At 36.2% G+C, this 25,347-nt stretch overlaps 1 protein-coding gene across 2 annotated transcripts; it reads left to right on the forward strand.

Moving 5' to 3' along the window:
• The first annotated feature begins 497 nt into the window (after positions 1-497).
• LOC129880301 (protein NRT1/ PTR FAMILY 1.2-like) lies at positions 498-3,482 on the forward strand. Of its 2 annotated transcripts, none has more exons than XM_055954275.1 (4): positions 498-742; positions 813-1,030; positions 1,215-1,765; positions 2,525-3,482. In XM_055954275.1, exons 1-4 carry the CDS (start codon positions 652-654, stop codon positions 3,417-3,419), a joined length of 1,755 nt encoding a protein of 584 aa, XP_055810250.1. In that variant the 5' UTR covers positions 498-651; the 3' UTR covers positions 3,420-3,482. The 2 variants fall into 2 exon arrangements, with proteins under 2 accessions (XP_055810250.1, XP_055810251.1); XM_055954276.1 differs by having other exon boundaries at positions 500-742; positions 2,849-3,482.
• The last annotated feature ends 21,865 nt before the right edge of the window (positions 3,483-25,347 follow it).

The following is a 25,347-nucleotide window of genomic DNA, read 5'->3' on the forward strand; positions in this document are numbered from 1 at the left end:
ACATCTTTGGGGTTTATAAAAAAATGCAAGCCTACGCGGGCGTGTAGAAAATGCTTCGGGCGCACGGCCAACACTCGGAGAGGGAAGTAGCCACTTCCACATTGCGTGGGTGCACGGTAAGACAGTGCCCAGTAAAATGGGCATATCATTTTACTCCGAACTCCAATTGATGCAAATTTTGTGGCATCGGAATGGATGGACTTTTGATTTTTGATTTATAAGCCAAAAATTACAAGTTAGGATTTTCAACTTATAATTTTTAATTTATTTTTATCTTTTTAGCTTATAAATAAATATTTTTTAAGTATTTTTTTTAATTTACTCAAATACTTCAAAAAGACTTAAAAAATATTTAACTTAAAAACATTTAAATAAGCCAATCTAAACCAATTCTTAGTACAACATTTATACAATTAATTATTGCTGCATCCGTATCTTTCTCGTTCACTTAAAAAATATATTTGGTATCTCATTACCTCTCTTACCAAAAAAAAAAAAACTCTAGAACTCCGCGCCATTAGTCATTAATTAGATGGAGATTTTAAAAAAAATAAAGTTTACATTTCCAATACGTGACTTTTGTACTTAATTGATCAACATCTCTTCTACGAGATTAGACTGAAAGAAGCATTTGAACAAGGAAGAAAGAAAATGGAAAACAACCCAGAACAAGAAGAGTGTTTACTGAATCACTCACAAAATACAAGAAAGGGTGGTCTAAAAACCATTCCTTTTATCATAGGTATGTGTGTGTATCTCTCTTTATTTCTTGTTAGTACTTATTTTAATTGATTCCTTGTGTTCTTTTGTAGTGAATGAAGCATGTGAGAGATTGGCAAGCTATGGTTTGCTACCAAATTTGATAATATACATAACAACATTTTATCACATGGAAGCTGCTCGTGCTTCAATCTTGATTACTTTATGGTCAGCACTTTCAAATGGTTTGGCTATTTTGGGGGCTTTTATTTCTGATTCTTACTTGGGAAGGTATAGGGCTGTGGCTATTGGAACCATCTCCAGTCTAATTGTAAGTTCACTTAATTAGGCCTCTTCTTGTTTTCAATTTGTCGTGTTTAGCTTTGTTATTTTTCATTTATAGCTACAGAAATAGGGCAATAGTGTGCTTGCTTACCAACTCATTTGGTTCTCTGTGCAGCGAACCAAATTTGACCTTGTTTAGTTGTAGAGGTTTATTCCTTTTCTCTCAACAGGGAATGATTGTTCTTTGGCTCTCCACAATAATTCCACAGCTCAGGCCGTTACCCTGCGGTCCGTATCAACTTGATTGTAATGCAACAACAGCAGCCCAACTTGCAGTAATTTTGTGTTCTTTTGGGCTTATATCCATTGGTGCTGGTTTTGTTAGACCTTGTTCCATAGCATTTGGTGCCGACCAATTGGAGAACAAAGAAAATCCAGATAACGAGAGACTTATGGATAGTTATTTCAACTGGTTCTATGCCAGTGTCGGAGTTGCAATTGTTCTTGCAGTTACTGTAATTGTTTATATCCAAGACCATTTTGGTTGGCAAGTTGGGTTTGGTGTCCCTGCTTTGCTCATGGTTTTAGCTGTTTCCGTTTTCTTGATCGGATCTCCTCTTTATAAAAAAGCAAAACCTAAAGGGAGTTTGTTCACGGGATTATTTCAAGTAGCAGTGGCAGCCTTCAGAAAAAGACATATCAATGTTCAGTTGAATTATAATGACGACTGCTACTATAGAGCACCTGAATCAAAGCTCATAGAACCATCCACTGACTTCAGGTATAGGCGCCTCCATCTTTTCTTCAATGAAATAGACATCTTCAACGTCCATTCATCCGTTTACTATCATACAATGTTTGTTTTACTGACTTGTTATGTTAGATGAAATTGTGCAATGCATTTACTTAAGTAAATTATTAGTGTGTTGAAGGGTCTTCTTTTACCCATCTAATACTCATTTTCGATTGACGTATATTAAAGGAAATGAAGAGTTGATAAAAGTTGCTTCTTGAAGGGTGTGTTTGATAAAAAAATTCCACTTTTGGTTGGTCAAAATTTTAAAGAACATTTTTTCTAGGAAAACAAGATCCTTAAAAAATCAGGAAGACTACTTTTCTAGTGGAAGCAGGGAAAAGAAGTTCCATAGTGGCATTTCACTTTGATTGTCTCCTCCCCACCCTCCTACACCTTTACCCCATCCCCATAGTGTTTGCCTAGATTATATACAAATGTTTTTGGGATATCTACGTTCAAATTACTTGCATTGTCATTACTGATCGATAAAATTTGATAAAATCCAAGTCTGTAAAATAATAATTTTTTGCTTAATTACAAAAAAACCAGAAAATAATTAAGAAATCCACTTCCACTTATTTTTGAGGAAAACGTTTTCCTTTGCACCTAACACATCCGAATTGCTAGTAATCTGTCAATTACTGTAGCAATAGATAATCTAACCTGCCTTTAGCTGGAAATGTGTTTTCAGTTTCATAATGTTACGAATGGGCATACACTCCCTCCATTCATTGTATACTATAGGTGTTTGAATAGAGCTTGCATAATTCAAGATCCTCACATGGAGTTGAAACCTGATGGAAAAGCTTCAGATCCATGGAGTCTCTGCTCTGTGGAACAAGTGGAATTAATGAAGTGTGTATTTAGAGTTCTTCCAATTTGGTCCACGAGTCTAATGCTGCTTGTGTCGATGAGTCAGTCATATTTGATATTTCAACTGATGACCGTTGATAGACATGTGTTCCCTCAGTTTGAAATCCCTGCAGGATCAGTCAGCATGATTACCCTTATTGCTTTGACAATCTGGGTTGCTTTTTACGATCGTGCTTTGGTGCCTTTATTGTCAAGGTATACTGGACAGCCGACAGGGCTAAGTACAGTTTCCAGAATGGGGATTGGCTTATTTCTCGGCATTGTGGCTTCGGCACTTTCAGCGATAACAGAAACCATACGATGCAATAAGGCAATCGATGCTGGGTTTGAGGATGACCCGAATGGTGTGATAAACATGTCCTTTATGTGGTTCGCACCACAGTTGGCACTATACGGGGTGGCTGAGGCTTTGAATGTGGTTGGACAGATTGAGTTCATATACAGTCTATTTCCTAAAACCATGTCCAGCTTTGCAGCAGCTCTTTACACGTTTGGCCTTGCTGTTGCCAGCTTAATTAGCAGTCTGTTAGTGAGCGTGGTGGATAGTGTTACCTCATCTGGAGGCAACACGAGCTGGCTCGCGACCAACATCAATAGAGGTCATCTAGATTACTTCTATTGGCTAACGACTTTCTTATGTTTGATTAACTTCCTCTTTTATCTGATCGTTTGTCGGTTTACTGAGCATCACCATGATGGTAATAGCTGCTTATTTCCTGAGGCAGAAGAGGAACACTCCAAGAATAAGCGTTTCCATGGAGCTTAATTGTAACAATCAAGTGTGTACGCTATGGTTTTGTCTGAATCATTTGCATGTTTTGTGACCAGATACACTTCTTTTTATTCAAAGTTTGCTTTCCCTTAAAAATAATGGTCTTGGAAGTGCCAAAGTATCACACCATGTATTATGTATGGTATTATTTAGTACTATATTTGGTAGGAATTTTATGCCTATGTATAACTAATTCATAGATTAGTTATACACCCTACATGGTATTAAATGATCGATAATTAATATCTTTCATTTGGTGGTATTAGTAATACATAAGTTTAATAACATAGGTTAAGCTATATAAAGAAAAAAATACCCTTCAAATCTTTTTAATCATTTTATTTATTTTCTTAATTTTATGTTTTATATTTGTACTAGTAAATTTATTTAAATAAATTAGCTTACAAATTTTATTATTTAGAGAGAGTTGTGTGTTGCTAAATAAATCAAAGAATGACCTTGGAGGTGAATGGTCTTGAATTTTTTACCATGCTTTATCTTGGGCAACACGTTAAACTCTAATCTTTTAGGTGTGTTCGGTATAAATGAAAATGTTTTTAATGGAAATTCAAATCAGATTTGTTTCTCGTTAAAAATAATAACATGAGTGAGTCTTTTTTATAACAATAGTGGCACAATTTAGCTCAATTATTAATGAATGGTATAAATAAATCTTTTCTTAAAGTTTTTAGTATTAATCAATTTGGTTTGTGTTATAAATATCTAACAAATTTTGTTTGAAGTTGTATAGTTGAATTAAAATTTCAAATCAAAATCTCATATGAATTTTATATAAATTTTATATAGTTTTATATAATATTATAGTGATTTTATATAGATTTTTATATATCAAATAAATTGCGAGTGAAATTTTAAATCTTGACCATATTCGAGGAATGGTTTTTTTTTAGGAACCGAACATGAATTTTATACAAAATTTGTATAATTATGTATCAGTTTTATACAATTTTCATATACAAAAAATGTGAACAAAATTTTATACCTTAAATGAAATATACATATTTTATATAGTTTTTATATCGAAGGTGATGTTGGGGGAGGAAACACCACAACTAAATTTTGATATGACAATAAATATGAAAATAAATTGGACACGAGAATTTTACGTGGAAACCCCTCTAACAAATAGAAGGGAAAAACCACAGGGTAGAAGGATCTCACTATTAAAATATGGAGTACATTATTCTCAAATACAAGGAGAAAACAACAATTAACATTTCTCTCTTGTAAAAGAAACAACTACTAAAGAGGACACTCAAGACTACAATATTTATCTTGGTGTATAACTCTCTTTGTATTTTTACTTTCTCTTTTGGGGATGATCTAAATAAGGGCAAGAGGCCCTCTATTTATAGGAATAAAAAACGCGTAAAATTTTACGCGTCTCTTTTCTGCCAACTTTTTTTTTTCTTTCTACGCGTTTTGTTATTTTTCAAAAAGGGAGGCGCAACAATTGTTGACCCTTTTTGTGCAACAATTGTTGACCCTATTCTTTTCTTTCATTCTGCTAGGTCAATAGAAGATCGACACCATTTGAACTTGTTACTAGTGATCGGCTTCGTAAACATATCTGCTAAGTTGTCATTAGTGTGAATTTTCTGAATATCCACACTGCCTTCTTCCACCTTCTCACGAACGAAGTGATACTGAACTCGTATGTGCTTTGTCCTTGAATGAAATCTCGAATTCTTGGCAAGATGCAAAGCGTTTTGACTATCACAAAACAAAGCAACATTCTCTTGTTTGTACCCGAGCTCCTCTAATAACATCTGCATCCATATTGCCTCTTTGCTAGCTTGTGTAGCTGCTACATATTCTGCTTCCGTCGTAGATGTTGTCACGATAGATTGCAGTTTTGAAATCTAGCTTACAGCTCCTCCAGCAAGAGTAAACACATAATCTATGGTGGACTTACTTTTATCAAGATCACCTGTATAATCTGAATCAACATAACTTTTAACAGTAAAGTCTGATCCTCCATAACACATTGTAACATCTGATGTACCCTTGATGTATTTCAGGATCCTCTTAACAATATTCCAATGCTCTTTACCAGGATTAGCCATGTATCGACTAACCACTCCCACTATTTGTGCAATGTCAGGTCTTGTACATACCATGACAAACATTAAACTTCCCACTGCTGATGCATACGGTACTCGAGACATCTCCACCCTCTCTACTTCATTGCTAGGACACATACATGAGGATAACTTGAAATTAATAGAAAGTGGTGTAGAAATTGACTTACAGTCTTGCATCTTGAAGTGTCGCAAGCTTTTCTTCAAGTAGTTCTTTTGGGAAAGCCAAAACTTTCTATTATTTTTGTCTCGGTGAATTTGCATTCCTAGAATCTTGTTTGCTGGTCCCAAGTTCTTCATTTCAAACTCCCTAGCCAACTGTGCCTTTAAATTTGTAAGACGATCTTTGTTGGGGCCTGCTACCAACATGCCATCAACATACAACAGCAAAATAACAAAATCGTCATCACCAAATCTCTTGTAATAAACACAAGGATCTGAACTATTCTGTTGTATCCAAGGCCTATAATGAAGGAATCAAATCTCTTATACCAACACCTCGGCGCCTGTTTGAGACCATATAGAGATTTGTTCAACTTGCAAACCAAGTTCTCTTTTCCTTGTTCTTCAAAACCTTCTGGTTGGAGCATGTAAATTTCTTCTTCAAGTTCTCAATAAAGAAATGCAGTTTTGACATCTAACTGCTCCAAGTACAAGTCAAATGTAGCACACATCGCTAGGACCACTCGAATTGTTGTGAGTCGAACCACCGTAGAAAATATCTCATTGAAGTCTATACCTTCTTTCTGAGAGAATTCTTTCACCACCAATCTTGCACGATACTTCTCCACTTGATCATTACCATTGCGTTTGATCTTGTAGACCCATTTGTTTCCAATGGCCTTCCTTCCTTGTGGTAATTGAACAAGATCTTATGTTTTATTTTTATGAAGAGCTTCAATTTCTTCTTGCATTGCTGCCACCCACAAAGATGATTCTTGGATTTTCATAGCCTCGTGAAAAGTTGAAGGCTCTCCATCTTCTGTTAGTAGACAGTATGCAATATTACTCTCCATAGAATAATCTGAGTGCCAAGCTGGTTCTCTTTTCTCCCTAGTTGACTGTCGAACTTCTGGAGTTTCGATCTCAGCTTGCTCTTGTTCTTCATGCTCTAGTGCTGTTTCAGAAGAAACTAGAACTTCTTCTATTTCTTCAATTTCAACTATAGTAGTCTCTGATTTTTCTTTTGAAGTGCTACCTTCTTTTGCTTGTATATTGTTTTCAACAAATACAATATCCATGTTGATTACCACCTTGTGGGCTGTGGAATTCCACAAGCGATATCCCTTGACTCCATCAGCATACCGTAAAAAAATGTATTCTCTAGATTTTGCATCCAACTTTGATTTTTCTTGGGTGTTGTACATAACATAAGCAGGACTTTCGAATATATGTAAGCGAGAATAATCAGCTAGTTTTCCTGTCCACGTCTCCATTGGCGTTTTCAGATCAATTGCGGTTGATGGTGATCGATTAATCACATAATAGGCGATTTTGACTGCTTTTGCCCAGAATGGTTTTTCCAACCCTGTAGTTGCCAACATAGCTCTTGTCCATTCCAATAAGGTTCTGTTCATCCGCTCTGCTACTCCATTTTATTGTGGAGTATATGTCATTGTGAACTGCCATTTAATATCTTCTTGTTTACAGAAGTTATCAAATTCATCACCAGTGTATTCTCCTCCATTATCTGTCCTCAAACACTTGATCTTTTTCTCATATTCAAGTTCCACCCGCGCTTTGAATTCTTTGAAAACTGAAAAAACATCTGTCTTTCTCTTGATTGGATACACCCAACTTCTCCTGGAGTAATTGTCAATAAATAACACGAAATATTTCGCTCTTCCTAGGGACTCCACCGGTGCTTGCCAGACATCAGAGTGGATCAGATCTAATATTTCCTTGCTTTTAACAGAGGAACTGCTAAACTTCAGTCTATTTTGCTTACTGGTAACACAATGCTCACAAAAGGGTAGTGAAACCTTTTTGAGTCTTGGAAGAAGCTTTTGCTCAGCAAGAATCTTCAAACCTCATTCCGACATATGGTCAAGTTTACAATGGCACATCATCGTTGATTCTTCAAATGAACTTGGTGACGCGGTTGATGCTTCTCCTTCTTGGTGTGTTTCACCTTTAAGCACATATAGATTTGCAGCAAGTTTTTCCGCTTTCATCACTACAAGCGCTCCTTTGAATATTTTCTTAACTCCACCATGAGTCTTATATGAACATCCATTATCATCTAATTATCCCAAAGATAATAGATTCTTCCTAAAGTCTTTTACATATCGTACCTCCTGGACGGTGCGTATCGTACCATCATATATTTTTATTTTGATGGACCCAATACCAATAACATCAAAAGCATGATCATCTCCCATGAACACAAACCCTCCTGAGATAGGATTATATTGATGGAACCATTCTCTCCGGGAAGTCATGTGCCATGTTGCTCCTGTGTCCATGATCCAGACATTAGTGAAACATTTTCTGCCTTCATTATTTGATATTGCTTCACTACATAAAATATCGTCATCATCCAAGGTACATGCAACATTTCCTTGAGCATTTGATGGCTCAGGGTGTTCACTCTTCTTTTTGAATCGACAATCTTTCTTGAAGTGTCTTCTCTTGCCACAGTTGTAGCACTTGATATTCTTCTTACTTCTTGATTGAGATCTGCCATGATTGTGACTCCCACTGGGGACACATTCCATTGGTCTTCCTCTTACCATCATCAAAGCTTCAGCTTGTTGCGAACTTGATTGTCTGTCTTCCTTATTTTTGCGCCAATTTTCTTCTTCCAAAACAGCGGTTGCAATTTCATCAAAAACTAGATTGTCTGTATTGTTCGTCAGGTTGATGATGAGTTGATCATAGAGTCAAGCAGACTTTGAAGTAGAAGCTCCGCACGTTCAGTCCCCTCTATTTTGCAACTCATTATTATAAGTTGCGAAAATAGAGTATTCAAAGTTCTGATGTGTTCAGTAACTAACATGGACTCTGCCATTCGAAGAGTATACAATCTTCTTTTTAAGAAGATTTTATTATGCAAAGACTTGGCCTTATACAACCCTATAAGAGTATCCCATATTTCCTTCGCCGTTCATTTTTCTGCCACATTAGACAACACTTGATCAGCTAGTGCCAAGTGTAGATCAGCAACTGCGTTGCTATCTATGTCATTCCATTTGTTGTCATCCATAAAATCTGTGGGGCTGCCTTCAATTACAGCTAATCAATTGTCCTTTTTCAATATCATTTTTATTTTCATTTTCCACAATGAGAAATTAGTCTCATTGAATTTTTCAACGTCAAACTTTGTTGTACTCGACATTGTTATTTGTTTCACATCCTTCTAGATCATTTTTGAATATTATTGTGAATAATTGTGACAAACTATACCGTTATCAAAATTTACTATTCACATGAATATTATTATTCACCAAATTTTACTATTCACAAAAATTTACTATTCACAAAAATTTACTATTCACAAATAGTACATTCGCATAAAATAGTCAGAATAACCGAGGGCTTTGATATCATTGTTGGGGGGAGAAAACACCACAACTAAAATTTGATATGACAATAAATATGAAAATAAATTGAACACGAGAATTTTACGTGAAAACCCCTCTAATAGATAGAAGGAAAAAACCACGGAGTAGAAGGATCTCACTATTAAAATATGGAGTATACTGCTATCAAATACAAAGAGAAAACAATAATTAACACTTCTCTCTTGTAAAAGAAACAACTACTAAAGAGGACACTCAAGACTACAATATTTATCTTGGTGTATAACTCTCTTTGTATTTTTACTTTCTCTTTTTGGGATGATCTAAATAAGGGCAAGAGACCCTCTATTTATAGAAATAAAAAACGCGTAAAATTTTACACGTCTCTTTTCTGCCAACCTTTTTTTTTTTACGCGTTTTGTTATTTTTAAAAAAGGGAGGTGCAATAATTGTTGACCTTTTTGTGCAACAATTGTTGACCCCTTTTTTTCTTCTTTCAGGTGACACATTGCGAGCAATGCAATAGAGACAAGTGGTGAGTATACAATGGAAGCAAATATCTTTAATTTTAATGAGAAGAGTGAAATGAGTTGTTAATACCCAATTTTGACCCTCCAAAGCATAAATTAGTTATCGAATTTCTTCAAATTCAAATAATTTAAAAATAATTGGCTTTTATAAAATACGAAATATTTTAAAGTTATTTTTTAAGTATATTCGTCATTTTTATAATTTTTAAATGATTTATATACTTTTATATAATTATTCATATAATTATAATTATTTATATAATTATTAGCTTTTATGAATATTCGGAAATAATCTCTAAAAAGGATTTTATTTTTTATTATTAATTATTTTCTTAATTAATAGCTTATATTTTTAAATTAATTAGTTTATAATTAAGTTAATTATTTTATTTTATTAAGATTAAAAATCTTGTTAATTAATTAGTACTAATTCGTTTTATTGACTGATTAATCTAATTTGGCTAAATTTTAAATTTATTTGGCTAGGCATGTAATGCAATTAGAAGCCCACCGCCTGACCCTTCCCAAACCAGCACACCAAATAAGCCTAATTCCACATACTTACATCGAAAAGAATATCGACATACTATATATCACACCCGCATACGAACACACCAGCACCCGCGCCGTCTTCTTCCTCAACGTCCTCCGAAAATAGTACGCTTAACCAGCAATGGCACCCGCATCTCGTCCTTTGGCTTGTGAGATTGAGCCACGTAATGGAGTTCGATTGAATCTCTACCGTTCACTTCATCTTCGTTCCTTTGAATTTGTTGGGAATTTAGAGAATATTTCGATTGATTCCAGCATATTCCTTATGATTTTTGGGATTTGAATTTCGAATTTTGTCTTGCTTCGTGTCTTCTTATTTTAGTCTCAGTTTTGCATTTGGTCGGGTCTTACTTTAAGTTTCTGTTGTTTTAGTGCTATATTATTATGTCTATTCAAATGAAGCTGAAGAAGAAGCTGAAGAAGACGATTGAGAGCAATTTGGGGCTTTTCACTGTATTCACTAAAGAGTAAACTGAAGTTCTGTTCCTCAAATATCCTATTTACGTTAGTTATACAGATCAACTGATCTAACTTAATTAGTGTGGGGTCTACTACACTAACAACCACCAATAACCAACTAACAGCCAATTAACTAATTAACATGTGCACATCTAATTGCACCATGTGCCAATACTACTTCTCAAGTTGGAGGGTGCATAACATCCAACACTCCCAACTTATTCATCAAATACACATGTTGTTGCTTGCTCAATCCCTTTGTCATTAAGTCTGCTTGTTGATCATTTGTCTTCACAAATTCAGTCATTATGGTTCCTTCCTTTATCTTGTCCCTTATGAAGTGACAATCAATTTCAATGTGTTTTGTTCTCTCATGATAAACTGGATTTGCTGCTAGTTGAATCACTGCCTTGCTATCACTCCAAACTGTTATTGGCTGATTGATTTCCACTCCGAGCTCTCTGAATAGGGCCAGAAGCCAAGTAGCTTCTTCTACAACAACTGTCATGCTTCTATATTCAGCCTCCGCTGAACTCTTGGATACTGTTTACTGCTTCCTAGATTTCCAAGAGATCAGTGACTCTCCAAACTTCACTGCATAGCTTGTGATGGATCTTCTAGTGTTAGGACATGTTGTCTAGTCAGAATCACACCAACATGTTATCTTTTATGTAGGTTGTGATCTAAAAATAAGACCCTGACCTGGTGCATTCTTTAGATACTTGACCACTCTAACAACTTCTTCCCAATGTGAGACCTTAGGCTCTTGCATAAATTGACTTAGTGTTTGGACTGCAAAGCTGATGTCTGGCCTAGTGATAGTGACATACAATAGCCTTGCTATTAGCCTTTGATACCTTGAGTCTTCTTCCATAGCTTCATCATCTTTGACTCCAACAACCTTGTCATATTCCATAGTAGTCAGCTTTTTTCCAGCTTCTAGTGGTGTGGCAGTTGGCTTTGTGCCTGCTAAGCCCATTTCTGATATGAGCTCTAACTAATCATTTGATGTATTGTATGATATACAACAACAACAACAACAACAACCCAGTGAAATCCCACAAAGTGGGATCTGGGGAGGGTAGAGTGTACGCAGACCTTACTCATACCAAGGTAGGACGGCTGTTTCCGAGAGACCCTCGGCTCAAAAAAGACATAAAAGGGGGTCAGATAAGATTAAGAAATTCAAAGAGCTATAGGAAAATAAATAACGAAGGCATCACAGATAAAATAGAGTAATCACAAGTACTGAAAGTAATAAATAGTAACAGAAATAGCAGAAATGAGAGCACAAAGAATTGTAATGTGCTAATGCGCCTACGAATAGGGAAGAATAACGAGACTTATGTATTAGCCTTCTACCCTAATGTGGGTCCTCCACACCCTCCTATCTAAGGTCATGTCCTCGGTAAGCTGTAACTGAGCTATGTCATGTCTAATCACCTCTCCCCAATACTTCTTCGGCCTACCCCTACCTCTTCTGTAACCATCCATGACCAACCTCTCACACCTCCTCACTGGGTCATCTGTGTCTCTCCTCTTCATATGCCCAAACCATCTGAGTCGCATTTTCCGCATCTTGTCTTCCACCAAGGCCACTCCTACCTTATCCCGAATAGCCTCATTTCTAATCCTGTCGCTCCTAGTGTGACCACACATCCATCTCAACATTCTCATCTCGGCAACTTTCATCTTTTGAATGTGAGAGATCTTAACTGGCCAACACTCTGCCCCATACAACATAGCCGATCTAACCACCACTTTGTAGAACTTGCCCTTAAGTTGTGGTGGCACCTTCTTGTCGCATAGCACTTCGGAAAAGAGCCTCTATTTCATCCACCCTGCCCCAATACGATGTGTGACATCATCATTAATCTCCCCGCTGCCTTGCATGATAGACCCAAGATACTTGAAACTACTTCTCTTTTGAATGGCTTGGGCACCAAGCTTAACTTCCACGCCAACCTCCTGAGGTGTCTCACTGAACTTGCACTCTAAGAACTCTGTCTTGGTCCTACTCAGCTTAAACCCTTTAGACTCCAAGGTATGTCTCCAATCCTCCAGCTTAGCATTAACTCCACTACGAGTCTCATCAATCAGGACTATGTCATCCGCGAAAAGCATACACCATGGCACCTCACCTTGAATTTGTCGCGTCAATGCATCCATCACCAAGGCAAATAAAAATGGACTAAGAGCTGATCCTTGATGCAACCCCATCCCAACTGGGAAATTCTCTGAGTCCCCTCCTACTGTCCTTACCCTGGTTTTGGCTCCCTCATACATGTCCTTGATCACCCTAATGTATGCCACAGGTACATCTTTAGCCTCCAAACATTTCCATAGTATCTCTCTTGGAACTTTATCGTAGGCCTTTTCTAAGTCGATGAATACCATATGCAAGTCCCTCTTCCCCTCCCTATTTTGCTCCACCAGTCTCCTCATAAGATGGATGACTTCTGTAGTTGAGCGTCCCGGCATAAATCCGAACTGGTTCTCTGAAATAGACATGCCTCTCCTCACCCTCGTCTCCACCACTCTTTCCCACACTTTCATAGTGTGGCTTAGTAACTTGATACCTCTATAGTTGATGCAACTCTGGATATCCCCTTTGTTTTTGTATAGAGGGGTCATTACGCTCGACCTCCATTCATTCTTTAAAACTAAGATTTTGTGATGGTTATATATTTTTCTTTTCTCTTGGAAACACCCTTTGCAAAGTTTAAATTTTATCATGACATACTTTTAAGTTTGGACATCTTTTGTGTTGTTTAAGTCATAATTTTATTCGTTCTCCTTACTTCTGCTCACTATTTAGAATAGCACATATTTTTATCATTAATAATCCTTTGCCAAAATAATTTACTTTGGATATTCAAAGTTTGTCATATATAACTGCTACTAGTTGGAAACAACTTATTTGTTCTTCATGAATAATTTTTTATGACTTAATTGTGTTTAAATACATTGTTTCTTAATTTTAATGTGTTTCTTTATGCATGAACTCCTTGGTTTGAGTCCGTTTTGGATTCTTCTTCTTTGCATTTTTTTGGATTGAGCCAAACCTAAATATTGAGTCAACCTCGTCAATAGAAGCTGGTACAGGTGTACGAAAAGCTATTATACAGGTGTCGGAGATTGAAAATAGGCTAATATACAGCCTATATACAGGAAAATAAGATCATATACACTGATATACAACCATTGTAAACAGTGCATACATGGAAAAATTTGGTCCTAAAGCCCAAGTTAGCAGCAGCTTAAGATAGCAGTCTCTTTTTTGCAAAATTTAGGAATCCCATAATGTAAGGATCAAATTACTTCTTATCTCTATCCTTTCGATAATTACAAAAATCTCTTATTTTTTTAAGCATCCGGATACATTAGTGAACAAGCAGATACATAGGTATAATAACTTTAAATTCAATTTTAGATACGTGATGAATATATCTATATTGTTGAGACATTCAGGGATATAGAAAAATAAGGTGAAACATGAACGATACAAGAGTGATGGAATAGTTGTTGGGCAGAATATTTTTTTTATGAATCTCAAATCCTCCATTGCAACTAAATTGAATACAGATTAGGTGAGGAAAAATCTGAAAATATGATACATAGTAAAAGGTAATTCATCTCCATTGACTATTAAGAATGATATGGGAGTAAAATTGTACTTGGAGGTGAAAAAAAACTGTGCCTGAATTCCCAATGTATTCACTTTGTATTCATACATCGATGTGCTGCACAATGTGTCAAAAATTTAAAATAATATAATAATTATATAGTTAGATACATAACCTGTAACACACAACTTTATAATAATGTATCTGATACATAACTATCTATGTATAAGATACAACAGAAAAATGTATCAGAAGATATGTAACTTGTACTTTTCAAACTATGATATATGATGAATGATACATGTAATAATAGAAATGAAATATACTGCAATAGAGTAGGAATGATACATTAGCTTAAGACTGATACAGATTGATACATTAGCTAGAGATTGATACAAAAGATTAAGAGTGATACGTTGGTTTGATATTGATACATTTGATTAAGACTCATAACTATAGATAAAATCTAGTATTCATGATACATTGTATTTAAATCAAAATTAAGTAGATACATAATAAAAATTAAACCTTTGATAATTGTGGACTTGTAGTTACAGATTCCACTTTTTCCCCTCTTTCTTAAAAGTTTTTTTAGAAGTTTCTTCAAAAATATAGTTGTACATAAATATTGTATCTCTTTTAATGGCAAATACTATTTATGTGTTTTTTTATATATATAATATTTAGATTGATACAACACACACGTGCAAAGCACGTATATAATATTAAAAGCACGAAGACCCTTAAAATGTTGATTGAACTTTTCGCCTTTCATTAAAAGATTTTGCTTTTAGACAAAATTGTCTTTTCACCAAAATATATTGTCAAGAAAAAAAAAATCAGAAATAAAGGAATTCTAAAATATTTGGTAAAGTAAAATATATGATAAGATGTATTAAGACAATTAATAATTAAGGGGTCTTAAAATATATGGTAAGAGAAAAAAATATTAAAGAACTTAAGGATCGGAGTCCTAAAATATATGATAAGAGAAAAATATATGATTAGAGTTAAAGTTAAAAATATTAAATTGTAATAATTCATATATTTAAATTGCTTATTACATGGCACTTAAATTTGCACGGCACTTTAATTCGAAAAGGAGATTACGTAGCCTTTTTTATTATTAACTTTTTAAGTATTTTAATTTATTTTTAGATAAGTGAGTAATTGATATTTGTAATTACACTAAAATGTTTTCTATCATAATTAGAATTATCTTTTTGCTGGAAAAAAATATTCTTAGTGGAAAAAATCTCTTTCATATTTGGTTAATTCTTTTGTTGAGAAAAAGTTTTGGATGTCTATAAATTGAGAATACCCTTTTTCACAAATATTATAATAACATCCACAATGTAATCGTAATTGAGTTTTGTTTAGGAAAAATATCATTCTCTCCATAAATTTTACTTTTTTAATATTTATTTTTTCAATATGTACGTCACTTAAATAAATTATATTAAATATTATGCTTCTTCTATTATAATTTAATTTTTACTTGATTTATTGTAGTCAAAATCTGCAATTGTTAGCTTTGACATCATTTTATTTTAATTTCAAACAGTTTGGGTTTATGAGTACATTTTTTGTTATAAGGGTGTTACTCTATCTTGAACATATATCCAATTTTGCAATAGTACTTGCATTGCAAATCCTTTTATGTTAAGTTATATGGTAAGAATTATTACAAAAATTAATAATCAAAGAGCCATATATTCCTAAAATCATGGCAAGAGAAACGCATCCCGTTTGATTGGCTGCTCAAAGCTCGTCGTGACATTGTTAGTGCCACATCTATTCATCAACTATGCAAAAGCATCATCTAGATAACATGCACATAATAATTTATTTTTTATATAAATATTTTTTATTAATTAAAGCTATACACACGTGCAAAGCACGTACACGTGAAAAATAGTTTAACTAAACAAAAGCTCAATTGAAATGAATATGTCTCACTATTCTTTTTGTAAATTATTTCTATAAATTGGGGGTTCTTTTCACTTTAGGTGTTCTACTTTACATATTATAATGACCTATCTCCGTTGTTAGGAATAGGCCAATGCAGAAGGATTTCGGGCCAGAAAACTTTGGGTAGTAACTTCAAAAAAATTTAGCCTAGGCCAGACTTGGACGAATTCCGAATCAGGTGAAGTCTAGGGTGATCATGTGAATGATGGGAGGTCGAATATCTAATTATATTGGATAGGCGAATAACCAAGACGATACGGAGCATATACGGCTTCGCAAAATCTCATTCGGACGAGTAAAACTCTCAGAATCAAAGTTGGTGTGAAGGGTATATTTTAATACGTCCTTGAAAGGAGGGGTGTTGTAAAATGGGGGATTGGAGAACAAACTCCGAGCACACTGTTTCCGCATATCCCGCTAGAAAGGGATGGGTTCCGCCAGAGCGGGGCAGACGTGACTTAAGTCGTGAAAAGTCTAGAAACGGTTTTTTTCTGCAAAATCACTTTCTAAGACTTCAAAAGGGGACCTAAGGCTAATTCTATCAAATTCCCACGATTTCCATGCTTAAGGTAAGAATTTTACTCCCTAAATTCATCCTTTTATTCCTAGAACCTAGAATTTATGGTTGGTAATCATTGGGGGAGGGTTTGATCTGAAAACTAATGGTGGAAAATAACTCTAGGGTGGGTTTAGGATTATGGGTTTGACCTAGGGTGTGAATTGTGTTATATTTTATGATATTTAGGTCATGGTGTTGATTCTTTATATGTGTTTACTGTTTCTAGATCAAGAACGATAAAAACGAACTCGAAAAAAGAAAGCTCTTGCATTATAAGGTTGTTGAAGAGTGAATTTGAGGTAGGTGGTGGTCTAGTTTCCCATATGTGTTTCATATACCTGTTAAATTATTTCATGATATGCATGTGTGTATATAAATAGGGAAACCTGCTAGATTATGTGTGAAATGATCTCTTGCTGGCCTGTTTTGTGATGAACATGTTCTTGCTATATAATGTTGTAATACTAAATGTATTTGTGATTGTGGTATGTTTGGATCGGGTGTCACATTCCGATACGTAATTGGATCGGATGTCATATTCCGACACATAATTGGATTGAATGTCACATTTTGACACATATTTAAAATGGGTGTCACGTTCCAACACAAAGTTGATTGTTTGTAGGTCCTTTGAAAGGACCCTTGTGTAAAGTTATAGCATATGGAAAATATGGAGTTGTTATATTGTTGAAGATGGTTGAACTTGAGATTAGTGGATTTATTCTATATATGTGTATACCTATTGTGTGAAATTTACTTTTCTATAATCCATTTACTGGCTAACGCGTGATCCTACCAGTATACCATTGTTTTATGTACTCATACTATTCTTGCTTTGCCATTTTATTGAGTACATGGCATATTCAACTGGCTATGGAGACACCTCGGTTAGAAGAGTAAAACTTGTTCGAGTTCAAAGGTGAGTTGTTTGTTTCAAGCTGCCGTGGACTCTTCTCTATTATAGTCCCTTTTCAGGACTTAGATTTTCAAACATTATTTAGTTTTATAACTTCTTTCGGGAGTGTTCTCCTTTTTCTTTACATTGACATTTGGTTAGAGTTTTGGTACGGATAACTTTCAGTTCCTAGAATGTTTCCGCATTTCGTTGTTATTAAAATAATTAGCCCAGTTTATGAAAAATAGTATTATTTTTGGTTTTATTTCTGCTTCCGTAAGTCTTTAATTATTATCTCTTGAGTTTGACAAGTTGGGCTGTAAAAATGGTTCTATCATTGGAGAGTTATTGTGGGTGTCAATCACGACGTGTTGGGATCATGACAACGTTGATATCAGAGCCTAGGTTCATTGATCTCGTAGTATCAAAATGAATCTAGTAGAGTCTTGCGGAACGGTTCAAAGATGTCTGTACTTTTCTTCGAGAGGCTAAAGGATTTTAGGAAAATTTTTATTATTTTCTTTCCTTCATGCTATAACTTAATTCTAATTGGTATCTAGCGATCCAAATTGGTATCTAATCTCCTTCACTCTCTTGTCCACAGATGGTCAACATTCGCTATAACGGTGTCAGGCTCGTAGCTCCAATGGAGCTAGAAGAAGAGCCAGCCGTTCGAGGGCATGGCAAAGAAAAGAGGAGGCAAGGCAGGGGTAGAGGGAGAGCAGCACCTGCCAGAGTGGAGGTCCCTATTGAGGAGGTGCTGGTAGGTAAGACCCCTTTTTCTCCACAGAATGAGTTTGAGGGAGAGGTAGAAGTTGAAGAAGAGCAAGAGTAGGCTGAACAGGAGGAGGACATCCAAACTGGGGCTGTTGATATTCCTCCTATGGATCTAATATTAGCTCAGCAGATCATAGCCTTTCTAAGTAGGCTAGCTGGAAGGAACTGGCGCCATCCCCATTATGCCTGTAGCACCTGCTCCTGTTGCTCGTCCATTTGATGGTGTAGCTCAGCCAACAGATAAGGTGGTAGGCATAAATGCATTTTTTAGGCCACTAATGGGTCCTGTGATGACTAGTACTGAGAATGACATGCTCACTAAGTTCCTCAAACTCAAACCCCCAGTATTCAAGGGTACAAAAAATAAAGATGCTTATGAGTTTATTCTGGATTGTTATGAGAGGTTGCACAAGTTGGGTATGGTGCACCAACATGGAGTAGAGTTTGTGACGTTCCAGGTAGAGGGTGAAGCTAAGCAGTGGTGGAGGGCTTATGTGGAGTGTCGTTCACCTGTATTTCCCCCACTCACTTGGGTTCAATTCAATGTTCTGTTCCTAGGAAAGTATATGCCCCGTACCTTAAGGGACAGAAAGAAGGATGAGTTTATGGCCCTTGAGCAGGGAGGATTATCAGTGGCTGCTTATGAAGCCAAGTTTCTTGCATTTTCCAGGTATGCCACTCAGCTGGTCACTGTAGAGAAGGAGAGGATTAGGTTGTTTGTGAAGGGGTTGAACCCCGAGTTGCAGGTAATTTCTGTCCATATGACTTCGTATGGTAGGAGTTTCAATGAAGTCATAGACTTTGTTAAGAAGGTTGAAGGTGTGAGGAAATATGGGCAAGCTAAAGCTTTGGATAAGAAGCCCAAGACTGCAAGTAACTTCTAGGGATCCTATTCCAGAGGGTCAGACAGGCCGGTGATTGCTGCCCGGCCAATTCAGGCAGCACTGCCCACTTTTACTGGCAGTTTTTCAGGTACTCCACACCAGCATCCGACCCATGAAGGTCAGGAAGCATTATTCTCAAGTAGTCGCTCGTTCTTTAATCGCAGTTATTTTAATTGTAGGGAGCCTGGCCATATACGGAGGGAGTGTCCTCACCCCTGCAGGATAATTTCAGCACCTCAGCAGGCCAGAGTAGTGGTCCCAGCAGTGGGGGGAGCAATGGTAGAGAACGTCCACAGGATGGGTGAGAAAGAAATCCGAGAAGACGTAGGGCCGAGGTAATAGAAGTGTAGGTTGATGAGCAACCCAGCCGGGGAGGGAGGTATCCTGTCAGGATGACCAGACTCATTTTTATGCATTTTAGGGAAAGACCGAGGCAGAGGCATCTGACGCAATTATCAGAGGTACTATTTTTGTCTCTGACCGAATGACTACTATTTTATTTGATCCGAATTCTACTTATTCCTATGTGTCTATAAAATATGTGTTGGGTTTTGATGCACTGTGATATATTAGATGCCCCTGTATATGTTTCTACCCCTGTTGGAGAGTCAGTCATAGTCACCCATGTGTATCGTGCTTGTTCTGTTGTGTTTATGTGATACCAGACTTGGGTTGACTTAGTGATCTTAGACATGACAGATTTTGATGTGATCTTATGCATAACTTGGTTGTCCCCATACTTTTCTGTACTTAATTGCAATGCAAAAACTATGACTCTAGAGATCTCAGAGAGGGAAAGGTTAATGTTGGAAGGGGTGTACAAGCCTAAGCTAGATAAGGTCATATCCTTTCTCCAGGCTAGAAAAATGATGGGGTAGGTTTGTTTGGATTATTTATCCCATATCCAAAATATGGATATAGAGTCTCCTACTATTGAGTCTATTCCGTTAGTGTGTGAATTTTAGGAAGTTTTCCCTTTATACTTGCCTGGTATACCTCCTGACTGAGATATAGATTTCTTCTTCGTATTGATAACCTTTTTGATCAGTTGCAAGGTGCTTTCGTCTTTTCAAAGATTTATCTCAAGTCTGAGTATCATCAGTTGAAAATTAGGCCTGAGGATGTGCCCAAAACAGCTTTTAGGATCAGGTATGAGTACTATAAATTTTTAGTAATATTCTTTGGGTTGACCAATGCACCTGCAGTCCTCATGAGTTTGATGAATAGGGTGTTCAAGCCGTTCCTGGATTCATTCGTGATAGTGTTTATAAACGTTATATTGGTATATTCAAAGAGTGAACAGGAACATGCAGATCATCTTCGCACTATTTTATGTGTTTTGGGAAGACAAAAAATATGCAAAATTGTCTAAGTGTGAATTTTGGCAGCCTTCAGTTGCCTTTCAGGCCATGTTATTTTCAAAGAAGGAGTAATGATGGACCCACAAAAAATTGAGGTAGTTAAGAACTGGGTTAGGCCTAGTTCCGTGATCGATGTCAGAAGTTTTGTGGCACTGGCCAGTTATTATCACCGGATTGTGAAAAACTTTTCTTCTATTGCTACTCACGTGACCAGACTAACTAAAAATGAGGTGTCATTCGAGTGGACTGACAAGTCTAAAGAGAGCTTCCAAAAGCTCAAGACTCTTCTGACCACAACACTAATTTTGACCCTGTCGGTCGAAGGTAAAAACTTTATTGTTTATTGTGATGCTTCACATTCTGGTTTGGGTGTTGTGTTGATATAGGATAAGAATGTTGTGGCATATGTTTTACGTCAATTGAAGGTGAATGAGGGTAACTACCGACTCATGACTTGGAGTTGGCAGCAATAGTGTTTGCACTGAAAATCTGGAGACATTATCTGTATGGCGTCAAGTGTGAGGTCTCTACTGATCACCGCATCTTGCAACACATATTCACCTAGAAGGACTTGAATTTGAGACAATGAAGGTGGATAGAGTTGCTTAAAGACTGTGACATCACTATCAATATCATCCAGGTAAGGCGAATGTGGTAGCAGACGCATTGAGCCAGAAACTGGTGAGCATGGGCAATTTAGCCTGTTTGGGGACTCTTAAGTATCCCCTGGCTAGAAAACTTTAGGCCTTGGATACCAGGTTTATAAGGCTAGGCATCTCAGAGAAAGGTGGGATAATGATTGGAGTTGATCTAAGGCCCATTTTCATAGAAGAGATCAAGACCAAGCAGTTTAAGGATGTGAGCTTAAATTAAATTAGAGGTAAAGTGTTGATGGGCAAGACCAAAGACTCAACACTTGATGCAGGTGGGGTGCTTCACTTTAGGGGAAGGATTTGTGTTCCACGAGTAGATGGACTAATTTAGAAAATTTTTTCTGAATCTCATAGTTCACGATACTCTATTCACCCGGGAGTGACTAAGATGTATCAAGACTTGAAACAGTTGTATTGGTGGCCTGGTAAAATACATAGATGAATATGTAGTCAAGTGTTAGAACTGTCAATAAGTGAAATACGAGCACCAAAGACCTGCAGGTTTGCTTTAAAGAATGTCCATTCCTAAATGAAAGTGAGAGAGAATAGCCATGGATTTCGTGGTGGTACTTTCCAAGACCTTGAGAAAATATGACTCCATTTGGGTGGTGGTAGATAGGTTAACAAAGTTGGCGCACTTCATTCTAGTTAGAGTGGACTACAATGCACAATAACTGGCCAGGATTTATGTAAAGAAGATAGTAAGGCTGCACGGGGTGCCCCTTTTTATCATTTCATACCGTGGTTCACAGTTCACTTCCAAATTTTGGGGGAAATTGCATGAAGAGTTGGGCACTCAACTCACTTTCAGCACGACTTTCCATCCACAGACAGACGGACGGTCTAAAAGGACTATCCAGGTGCTGGAAGATATGATGAGGGCGTGTGTTATATACTTCGGGGGATATTGGGATAAGTTTTGCCTTTGTGTGAGTTCTCCTACAAAAATAGCTACCACTCCAGTATTAATATGACACCATTTGAAGTCCTATATGAGAGGGGATGCAGGTCTCTCATAGGATGGTTTGAAGCTGGGGAAATGGAGCCATTGGGGGTTGACTTAGTGATGGATGCTCAGGATAAGGTAAGACGCATCCAAGCTAAGTTGCTAGCAGCTCAAAGTCATCAGAAAGAGTACGTTGACTGAAAAGTAAGGGATATGACATTCGACGCTGGTGAGTAAGTACTTCTAAAAGTTTCACCTAAAGGGGTGATGAGATTTGGCAAGAAGGGCAAACTCAGCCCTAGTTATATTGACCCTTTTGAAATTCTTGACTGTGTAGGGCCAGTGGCGTACATATGGCCTTACATCTAGCTTGTTTGGGGTATACCTGAGGTTCTACGTGTCCATGCTGAAAAAGTACCATGGAGATGGGGAGTACATCATTAAATGAGACTCAATGTTATTAAACAAGGAACTCCAGTATGAGGAGGAGCAATTGCAATTTTTGATCATGATGTCCGGATATTGAGGACTAAAGAGATAAACATGGTTAAAGTGCAATGGAAATATCGTTCGATAGAGGAAGCTACTTGGGAGACAGAGAAAGACATGCGAGACAAGTATCCTTGACTGTTCGACGAAATAGGTACTACTTTATCTCTTTTTAGCCCTATTTTTCTTAGTTAGTCACTCTGGGACAAGTGATGGGTAAATTAGTATCTATTGTAACAACCTATCCCCGTCTTTAGGAATAGGCTAAAGGGAAAGAATATTAGGCCAGAAAACTTCTAGTAGTAACTTCGGAAAAATTAAGCCTAGATCAGACTTGGACAAATTCTAAGTCAGGTGAATTCTAGGGTGATCATGTGAATGATGGGAGGTCAAATATCTAATTTGATTGGATATCTGATATCCAAGATGATATGGATAATTTACGACTTCGCAAAATCGCATTCAAGCGAGTAAAACTTTCGAAATTGAAGTTGGCGTGATGGGTATATTTTAATACGTCCTTGGAAGGGGGGGTGTTATGAAATGGGGGCTTGGAGCACAAAATTTGAGCTCACTATTTCCGCATGTCCCACCAGAGCGGGATGGATTCCGCCAGAGCGGGGCAGTCACAACTTAAGTCGTGACAAAGTCTAGAAACGGTCTTTTTCTATAAAATCAGTTTCTAAACTTCAAGAGGCGACCTAGGGCTAATTTTATAAATTTCCCATGGATTTTCACACTTAAGGTAAGAATTTTACTCCCTAAATTCATCCTTTGATTCCTAAAACCTAAAATTTATGGTTGGTAATCATTGGGGGAGTGTTTGAACTGAAAAACTAATGGTGGAAAATAGCTTTAGGGTGGAGTTAAGATCATAGGATTATCATAGGGTGTGAAATGTGTTATATTTCATGATAGTTAGGTCATGATGTTGATCTTTTATATGTGTTTACTGTTTCTAGACCAAAAACGAGAAGAACAATCCCAGAAAGGGAAAACTCTTTCATTGTAAGGTTGTTGAAGCGTGAATTTGAGGTAGGTGATGGTCTAGTTTCCCGTATGTATTTCATATACTTGTTAAATTGTTTTATGATATGCATGTGTGTATATGAATAGGGAAACCTGCTATATAATGTGTGAAATGATCATTTGCTGGCATGTTTTGTGATGAACCTGTTCTTGCGATATAATGTTGTAAATACTGAATGTATTTTTGATTGTGGTATGTTTGGATTAGGTGTCACGTTTCAACACATAATTGGATCGGATGTCACATTTCGGCGCATAATTTGATCTGGTGTCACGTTCCGACACATATTTGGAATGGATGTCATGTTCCGACACAAAGTTGATTGTTTGTAGGTCCTTTGAGAGGACCCTTGTGTGAAGTTATAGCATGTAAAAAATATGGAGTTGTGATATTGTTGAAGATGGTTGAACTTGAAATTAGCTGACTTATTCTATATATGTATATGTCTATTGTGTGGAATTTACTTGTCTATGATCCGCTTACTGGCTAACTGTGTGATCCTACCAGTACACTGTTATTTTTGGTACTGATACTACACTTGCTCTGCCATTTTGTTGAGTAGAGGGCATATTCAGCCGGCTGCAGAGATACCTCGGTTAGAAGAGTAAAGTTTGTTCGAGTTCAAAGGTTAGTTGTTTGTTTCAAGCTGTCGTGGACTCTTCTCTATTCTAGTCCCTTTTTCAGGACTCAGATTTTCAAACACTGTTTAGTTTTATTACTTCTTTTGGGAGTGTTCTCCTTTTTCTATACATTGACATTTGATTAGAGTTTTGGTACAGATGATTTTCAATTCCTAGGATGTTTCCACATTTCGTTGTTATGAAAATTGTTAGCTGGGTTTATGGAAACTCAGTATTATTTTTGGTTTTATTTATGCTTTCGCAAGTCTTTAATTGTTATCTCTTAAGTTTGACAAGTTAGGCTGTAAAAATGGTTCTCCCACTGAAGAATTATTGTGGGTGCTAGTCATAACGGATCGGGATCGTGACACATATATTTACTAAAATTTTGTTTATAGATAAGAAACAAGAAATCCAATGAAGAAAAAAAGCATACATTAAGGGGCCGTTTGTTTATTGGACAAGTATAGATAGTTTTGAATAAAATTTAGTATTCCTCTCGATTTTACTTGGTCCTTATATCAAAGTAAATTTTATATTTTACTAGTTTAAAAAATCAAGAGAGTTTTTTACTATTTTTTTCCTCATATTATAATTTAAATAGTATTAAATAACTATATAAAGTAATAGTAATAATAGTAAAATTTAGAATTGTAAAATATCAATAATAAGGTTTATTTAATAAAATACACCTCAAATTAAAATTTTCTTAAAAGGTATATCAGGTCAACATGAACCAAATAATATGAAATGGAGAAAATATTACTTTATCTTTTGTTTGATTCTTAATTTTGGAAATAGTTATATCAGAACTAGTAATTAGTATTACTTCTATTAGAGAATAAAATAATGCATCAGAATTAATTATGTTGTGATAAAATAATAAAATATCTATATGATCCCTTAAACTTTTTTTCTATTAAATAAAACGAAGGATATGTTTTATA

Source organism: Solanum dulcamara, chromosome 2, assembly GCF_947179165.1.
Source record: "Solanum dulcamara chromosome 2, daSolDulc1.2, whole genome shotgun sequence".
In the NCBI taxonomy this organism is placed as follows: domain Eukaryota; kingdom Viridiplantae; phylum Streptophyta; class Magnoliopsida; order Solanales; family Solanaceae; genus Solanum; species Solanum dulcamara.

What these genes read in the sequence shown, in the direction of transcription:
- LOC129880301 (XM_055954275.1), top strand. Translation starts at nt 652, where the DNA reads ATGGAAAACAACCCAGAACAAGAAGAGTGTTTACTGAATCACTCACAA. An exon ending in GAACCATCTCCAGTCTAATT is followed by an intron (nt 1,031 to 1,214) that starts GTAAGTTCACTT and finishes TTCTCTCAACAG; the next exon opens with GGAATGATTGTTCTTTGGCT. An exon ending in GAACCATCCACTGACTTCAG is followed by an intron (nt 1,766 to 2,524) that starts GTATAGGCGCCT and finishes TGTATACTATAG; the next exon opens with GTGTTTGAATAGAGCTTGCA.